Below are 8328 nucleotides of genomic sequence, written 5' to 3'. Positions count from 1 at the left end.
AGACCAGGGCAGCATGGTATGGCACATCAAGGGTATAGACTGGCAAACTGCAGCAATCGGATCCAGCAGCCACTTAGTCCAGAGTCCAGGCACTATGAGGGATGAGCAGCAATAGACACAACATAGGTTCAGGGACTCACCAGTCAACAGAAGTCCAGGCAGCTTGGCAGGGAACAGGAGGTCTGGTGGGCAGAGGTTCTTCATATGCACATCATGGGTCCTCAGAAGGCTGTGTGTCCTGCCCCAGCATCTGGGCCACACAGACAGACGCTGCCAGAAGATCAGAGAGTAGAGCAGAGTCCCAGTGTCCAGGAAGCTATCTGTCTCAGCAATTCTGTGCACCAGGTAACCTCTTTCTAGGAAGACATGCAGCCCTCAGTCCGGTGTGTCCATCACAGAAGTAAACTCAGAAACGTCTGACCCTTTCTGCCAGCATAGGGTTATTATATTGTCCTTTGAGTTCAGCCAAGCCTTAAGCATCCAAACCTGCTGCTGGCCCATCTGGCTTTATCCAGCTACAGGACACAATGCTGTCTGTGCTTCAACAAACAACACACAAAAAAATATATATTTCTTCCCTCCGCTACAACCCCTGCCCCTTCCAAACATGTACCAGCAAGAGGCCTCAACATGCCTCTGCAAGGTACATGTCCCAGTTCAGCAGCAAAACTACAACAGTATCCATGGGATGGCTTTTCATCTGAGGGCCACATGGTTATTAATGCTCTTTCCAGCAGGACATCACTTTGGGGTATGGAAGCGGTTGGCTTAGGGACACACTTGAAGTGCTGGGAGGATAATTTGATCCACTAACATTATCTCTACAGAGAGACTCTGGCTGCGGACAAACCGGTCACTGCCAGGCCAGCTGCCCTGTTAGAAAAAGACTCTCAGGTCCACCTCTCCCAAGCTGGTGCACTATGTGGATATGTACCAAGCTTCTGAAGAAATTCCACTCCAACCCCAGCCCTCTGGTCACCCTTGGACCACCCATGCTACAGATGTGGATAACCCAGGCATCTCCAGGCTAGATGCCCAAGGAACTTCACCCTCCCCAGAATCAAAACACCTGCCCTGATCCCAGTGTATTTCTGGTGCCAGAAGGAAAGAGCCTTTCACCATCTTAAAGTGAATTGATGCTTCCAACAACAACTGGTGCCCTTCTAGTTTATGGAGTCCAGCCACTTACCCCAAGATAAGGCAGCAGCAGTTACAGGAGCTCTGCATAGATGTACAAAAAGTCGTTGGTTTCTGTGATACAGGTGCTTTCCTGACCATCATTGATCCCTGTGAGGTGAATTCTACAGGGAATTTCTTCTGTTGGGGTAATGGCAGGACTTTCTTTTGACATTCTCCAAGGGAATGACCTGTGAGAATTTAATAGTCTGTTTCTAAGGAGTGTGACCCAGAGCGCTAGGAGTAGAACACAAGTCTGGGACAGGCGTGATGCAAGATGCAAATTCATCACGGATCTACCCTATTAACTATGTAAAGGCTCAGGTCAATCCCACCAACACCCCAAGATTTAGGGGAGGACCTCTTGGTTTGGAAAACAGGTGGAGACATAAAGGAAGAGCACCCCAGACTTGATGCTGTAGATGGAGACAGCGAGGTCACATGCAGGCTAATTGTCCCAAGAGTTGTAGGTAGAGGTCCAACTTTACAGTCACGGCTGGAAAACATCTCACAGCCGTCCTTCCGGGATGTCCGGAGTGCACTCCACTAGGTAAATGATAAGCTGACTTTGGCGTGCATGTGCGATAGCCCATCGGAGGCCCATCTCCATGACTACTCCAGCATGCTGTCGCCTCACTGCGGATGTGCGATAGCCCGTCGGAGGCCCATCTCCATGACTACTCCAGCATGCCGTCGCCTCACTGCGCATGTGCGATAGCCCGTCGGAGGCCCATCGCCATGACTACTCCAGCCTGCCATCGGCTCACTGCGCATGTGCGATAGCCCGTCGGAGGCCCATCTCCATGACTACTCCAGCATGCCGTCGCCTCACTGCGCATGTGCGATAGCCCGTCGGAGGCCCATCGCCATGACTACTCCAGCCTGCCATCGGCTCACTGCGCATGTGCGATAGCCCGTCGGAGGCCCATCTCCATGACTACTCCAGCATGCTGTCGCCTCACTGCGGATGTGCGATAGCCCGTCGGAGGCCCATCTCCATGACTACTCCAGCATGCCGTCGCCTCACTGCGCATGTGCGATAGCCCGTCGGAGGCCCATCGCCATGACTACTCCAGCCTGCCATCGGCTCACTGCGCATGTGCGATAGCCCGTCGGAGGCCCATCTCCATGACTACTCCAGCCTGCCGCCGCCTCACTGCGCATGTGCGATAGCCCGTCGGAGGCCCATCTCCATGACTACTCCAGCGTGCCATCGCCTCATTGCACATGCGCCCCCACAGCCACGCACCTTTTGGCGTGCATTCCAATTCACCTCCAGAAGCTATATTTGGCAATGGCAGCACTTGATCTCCCTCTGCTGCCAGTATAGTAACACTACTCATGAATACTCCATACATCTAAAGACAAAGATCTGCCCAATGACCCCACTGACAGCCCACACAAAGCAAGGACATTCTGGCTGCCATTGAAATGTATGTGTATACCTACTTTGTGTTCACATCTATCTCCATGGAAAGAAGCCAACAATTGAGGACCAGCAGGCTTTATCCAAAGGAATTATGTATTCAGTTCATTCATTTTTACTTTTTATACATTGTGCTGATCCAACAATATTATCCCCATGAACCCCAATGCAGCATTCCCAATATGTCATTATTTATTATATGGGGATATATATATATACACAGACTATATGACCTCCTCATGTATATATTACACTGCCCTGCGTTTCTTACAGCTTTAATGCCGGTGAATGTTTCTAATGTCTCTTACTATACCTCTTGATGTGTAATGTATTGTTACTTGTGTGAGCATGTTGTGATGTCACCTTTGTCCCGCCTCCTTTCCCGGGACTGCCCAACCCAAGTGGGAGGGTCCAACCTCTGTCCCAGGGTATATATAGAAGAGGATTGTCATTGCCAAGTCAGCTCTGATGAAGAAGGGACTCGAAACGCGTCAGCCTGACTCTGAGAAACTTCCCTCGTGTTTAGACTCGCGCTGGTCTCTGATTGGTCAAGTCTCATCAAGGACTTTACACGCTTGTTATACTTCTCTGTTTGTGAGGATATTTTCACATCCAATAAAATCACATTTTACTGAGGTAATGCACAAGGTTGGTGTGCTTTTTGTTTCACTTTCCAGTATTGGTGGGGCTTCCCCAGCCTTGTTTAGAGCCGCACAACCTTTGATGCCTTGGTGGGGAAGTTCTTCAAGTTCCGGGTCCATCTATCCACCCTTGTTCTGGGCCATAGAGGGCAGGAGGGGTTGTTTTGTGTTTACACCCGCAGTACCATTACTCCAGTCACTTTCCGGGTTGTTACCACCCCCCATTATTATCACTGTCCCAGCCCTTTCCATCTGTGGGAGGAGCTGAGTCTCCACCTCCTCATTAACACTGGGAGGCGTATAACAAACTCCAATGATGACCTTTGTAGTACCGCCCCCCATGTGCAGTTCCACCCGTAATCCTTCAGCCTCATCACACTCTCCATCAACTAGGTCCTCTTTCACACTCGCTCTGAGATCACTTCTCACATAGCGACAGACTCCACCCCCTTTCCTATTTCCCCCGTCTCTCCGAAAGAGAACCTAGCCAGGAATATGAATGGCCCAGTCATGTGAGGAATGAAGCCAAGATTCAGCAATACCAATTCAATCCTAGTTCTCTTCATGCACCAAACCTTCCAACTCACCTATTGTGCTGGGCACACTTCTGGCATTGGGGAACAAACACTTTCATTCTCTGACACCTTGTTCATTCACCGACACCTTGTTCATTCACTGACACCTTGTCCATTCACTTACACCTTGTACATTCACCGACACCTCCTTCATTCACTGACACCTTGTCCAGTCACTGACACCTCCTTCATTCACTGACGCCTTGTTCATTCACCGACGCCTTGTTCATTCACTTACACCTTGTCCATTCACTTACACCTTTGTACATTCACCGACACTTCACTCACTGACACCTTGTTCACACGGATTTTGAGCATTTTTTATTTTCATACAAATGGTACCAATTCCACTGGTTGTAACACCAACAAGTACTGACCTGTCTGATCTGTCTACCCCGTTAAAACTGAATTCTCCCTCCCCCCTCCATCCTAGTTTATATACTCCTCCAGCCTTCCCATAAACCCCTCCCCCAGCACAGCAGACCCCCTTCCATTTATATGCAGACCATCTCTAGCATATACAGTGAAGGAAATGTGTATTTGCTCCCAGGCTAATGTTGAATGTTCGCCCCTCACACAGAAATGATCGGTCTAACAATGGAATGTTCGCCCCTCACACAGAAATGATCGGTCTAACAATGGAATGTTCGCCCCTCACACAGAAATGATCGGTCTAACAATGGAATGTTCGGTGTAACACTGAGAGACAGAATACAACAACAAATTCAGCAGAAATGCGTCTAACAAATGATGACTGATCTGCCTGTTCATGAGGGAAAGAAGGATTTGATCCCCTTCACAAAACATGACTTAGTACTTGGTGGCCAATCCCTTGTTGGCAATCAGGTCATATGTTTCCGGGAGTTGGCCCCCAGGTTCGCACACATCTCAGGAGGGATTTTGGCCCACTCCTCTTGGCAGATCCTCTCCAAGTCATTAAGGTTTGGTGGCTGACATTTGGCAACTCAAAATTCCAGCTCCCTGCACAGATTTTCAATCGGATGAAGGTGTGGAGACTGGCTAGGCCACTCCAGGACCTTAATGTGCTTCTTCTTGAGCCGCTCCTTTGTTACCTTGGCCGTGTGTTTTGGGTCATTGTCATGCTGGAACACCCATCCACGACACATTTTCAATGCCTTGGCTGAGGGAAGAAGGTTCTCACCCAAGATTTGATGGTACATTGCCCCATCCATCGTCCCTTTGATGCGGTGCAGTTGTTCTGTCCCCTTAGCAGAAAAACACCCCCAAAGCAGAATGTTTTCACCACCATGTTTCACAGTTGGGATGGTGTTCTTGGGGTCATAGGCAGCATTCCTCCTCCTCCAAACACGGCGAGTTGAGTTGATGCCAAAGAGCTGGATTTTGGTCTCCTCTGACCACAACACTTCCCACCAGTCCTCCTCTGCATCATTCAGATGTTCAGTGGCAGACTTCAGACTGGCCTGGACATGTGCTTTCTTGAGCAGAGGGACCTTGCGGGCACTGCAGGATTTCAGTCCTTGTCGGCGTAGTGTGTTACCAATTGTTTTCTTGGTGACTGTGGTCCCAGCTGCCTGGAGATCATTGACAAGATCCTCACGTGTAGTTCTGGGATGATTCCTCACTGTTCTCATGATCATTGACACTCCATGAGGTGAGATCTTGCATGGTGCACCAGACCTAGGGAGACTGACACTTGTTTTGTGTTTCTTCCATTTGTGAATGATTGCACCAACTGTTGTCACCTTCTCACCAGGCTGCTTGGCCATAGTTTGGTAGCCCAGTCCAGCCTTGTGTAGGTCTACCATCTTGTCCCTGACATCCCTGGACAGCTCTTTGGTCTTTGCCATGGTGGAGAGTTTGGAATCTGATGGTCTGATTGCTCCTGTGGACAGGTGTCTTTTATACAGGTAACACAATGAGATTAGCAGCACTCCCTTTAAGAGACTGCTTCTAATCTCAGCTTGTTACCTGTATGAAAGACACCTGGGAGCCAGAAATCCTGCTGAATGATAGGGGATCAAATCCTTCTTTCCCTCATGAACATGCAAATCAGTCATCATTTGTTAGATGCATTTCTGCTGAATTTGTTGTTGTATTCTGTCTCTCAGTGTTACACCGAACATTCCATTGTTAGACCGATCATTTCTGTGTGAGGGGCGAACATTCAACATCAGAGGGGAGCAAATACACATTTCCTTCACTGTAGGCTGCACCCCAATGAAAAGTCAGCCCAGTGCTCTAGGTCAGGACTCCATTGTTATTCTTCTCCTGCCATCAATGACCAACCCGGTCCCACACTTCATCCATGTCTTTGGGGGCCTCTGATCTCCTTATGAACTGTTTCTTCCATGATGAAGATCAGCCATGGAGTATATCTGAGGTGTATATCAGGGTGTGCTTCTTCCCCACATGAGAGCTGGGATGTCCATCAACATTCATCTAGAAGACATTTCCTACACTAATACACCTCCAGGGTTGTGTGGAATCCATGATGTACAGGAAGACAGGACTTCAGTGAGGAACATTTCCCTCACTCAGGACAGGAAAGTGGCTTCTCCCGCATGTGAGATCTCTGATGTTGGTAAAGATTGGACTTCTGTGAAAAACATTTCCCGCATTCAGGACAGGAATACGGCTTCTCTCCCGTGTGAGATCTCTGATGTCTGTAAAGATTGGACGTCTGTGAAAAACATTTCCCGCATTCAGAACAGGAATACGGCTTCTCCCCAGTGTGAGATCTCTGATGTGTGTGAAGCAAGACCTTGCATAAAAAACATTTCTCGCACTCTGGACAGGAATACAGCTTCTCCCCTGTGTGAAATCTCTGATGTCTGTGAAGATCAGTCTTCTGTGAAAAACATTTCCCGCACTCAGGACAGGAATACGGCTTCTCCCTCATGTGTGATCTCTTGTGTCTATGAAGACTGGACGTATCTGAATAACATTTCGGGCACTCAGGACAGGAATACGGCTTCTCCCCCGTGTGAGTTCTCTGATGTATATGAAGATTGTACTTTTTTGAAAAACATTTCCCGCACTCAGGACAGAAAAATGGCTTCTCCCCCGTGTGTGATCGCTGATGTAAATGAAGTTTGGCTGTATCTGAAAAACATTTCCCGCACTCAGGACAGGAATTTGGCTTCTCCCCTGCGTGAGATTTCTGATGCATGTAAAGATTGCACTTCCTTGAAAAACATTTCCCACACTCAAAACATGAATACAGCTTCTCCCCCATGTGAAATCTCTGATGATTGTAAAGATAGGACTTCTGTGTAAAACATTTCCCACACTCAGGACAGGAATACGGCTTCTCCCCCGTGTGAGATCTCTGATGTTTATGAAGACTGGACTTGTCTGAAAAACATTTCCCACACTCAGGACAGGAATACGGCTTCTCCCCCGTGTGAGATCTCCGATGTTTATGAAGACTGGACTTGTCTGAAAAACATTTCCCACACTCAGGACAGGAATGTGGCTTCTCCCCCGTGTGAGATCTCCGATGTTTATGAAGACTGGACTTGTCTGAAAAACATTTCCCACACTCAGGACAGGAATGTGGCTTCTCACCTGTGTGAGATCTCTGATGTGTGTTAAGACTGGGCTTACTTGAATAACATTTCCCACACTCAGTACAGGAATACGGCTTCTCCCCCGTGTGAGATCTCTGATGTATGTGAAGACTGAACTTCCTTGAAAAACATTTCCCACACTCAGGACAGGAATACGGCTTCTCCCCCGTGTGAGATGTTTGATGTTTGGACAGACTGGACTTATCTAAAAAACATTTCCCGCACTCAGAACAGAAATATGGCTTCTCTCCCGTGTGAGATCTTTCATGCACATTAAGATGTGATTTATAATGGAAACCTTTCCCGCACTCAGTACAGGAGAACCTCTTCCCTGTTGGAAGGCCGGCCCGGTCCCGCACAGTCTGAGGTTCCTCAGGATACAAGGAATCCGATGGTCCATCTACACTGGGTGGTGCCGGATGGACATTGGAGGGAGCCGGGTTTTCTCCTGGACTATACTGTGTGATGTCCTCATCTTCTACTTTCCAGTCTGGAGACAAAGTGAGACAATCCTCAGAGGTTTTCCTCATCTCCAGGCCATGGACTAAAATACAAAGACAAAGAGGATTACTAGACAGGAGCTGATTGGTTCCCCCAAACCAGGACTCCGCCCACATCAGGCAGCTTGGTCTCTAAGGAGCTTACAATTCCACCCTCAAGGGAACTAGGAAATGGCTCCTCTGATCTCCTACCAGGTCATTTCTTTATTCATGGACCTTAGTCAGAGAGTGAGGAAACAACCAGAACTGTCTTTTATAGGAGGGACAGTGATGAGGGGATTATAGGACGAGGGTCCCCACCCCCTCTATCACTCATCGCCATCTTCCCAACACAAGAAGTACTGCACTTCCTTATTTACTCCATGATTTAGTCATGAAGAACAGCGGGGCTGAGCCCCACCAGAGGTCAGAGAGAGAGGATGGGGGGAGAACAACCAAGATGAAGACTGGACTGATCCT

At 48.5% G+C, this 8328-nt stretch overlaps 1 protein-coding gene across 1 annotated transcript; it reads right to left on the bottom strand.

Moving 5' to 3' along the window:
• Positions 1-5862: 5862 nt before the first annotated feature.
• On the bottom strand, positions 5863-7909 carry LOC149461952 (uncharacterized). The gene has a single exon (XM_089677672.1). It carries the CDS (start codon positions 7897-7899, stop codon positions 6331-6333), a length of 1569 nt encoding a protein of 522 aa, XP_089533798.1. The 5' UTR covers positions 7900-7909; the 3' UTR covers positions 5863-6330.
• Between the last annotated feature and the right edge of the window lie 419 nt (positions 7910-8328).

The sequence above is a fragment of the Staurois parvus genome, unplaced genomic scaffold, assembly GCF_062004578.1.
Source record: "Staurois parvus isolate SC_StPar_1 unplaced genomic scaffold, SC_StPar_1.0 ptg000191l, whole genome shotgun sequence".
Classification (NCBI taxonomy): Eukaryota; Metazoa; Chordata; class Amphibia; order Anura; family Ranidae; genus Staurois; species Staurois parvus.
The sequence above is the reverse complement of the archived record's forward strand: the minus strand, read 5'-3'. Positions and strand labels throughout refer to the sequence as shown.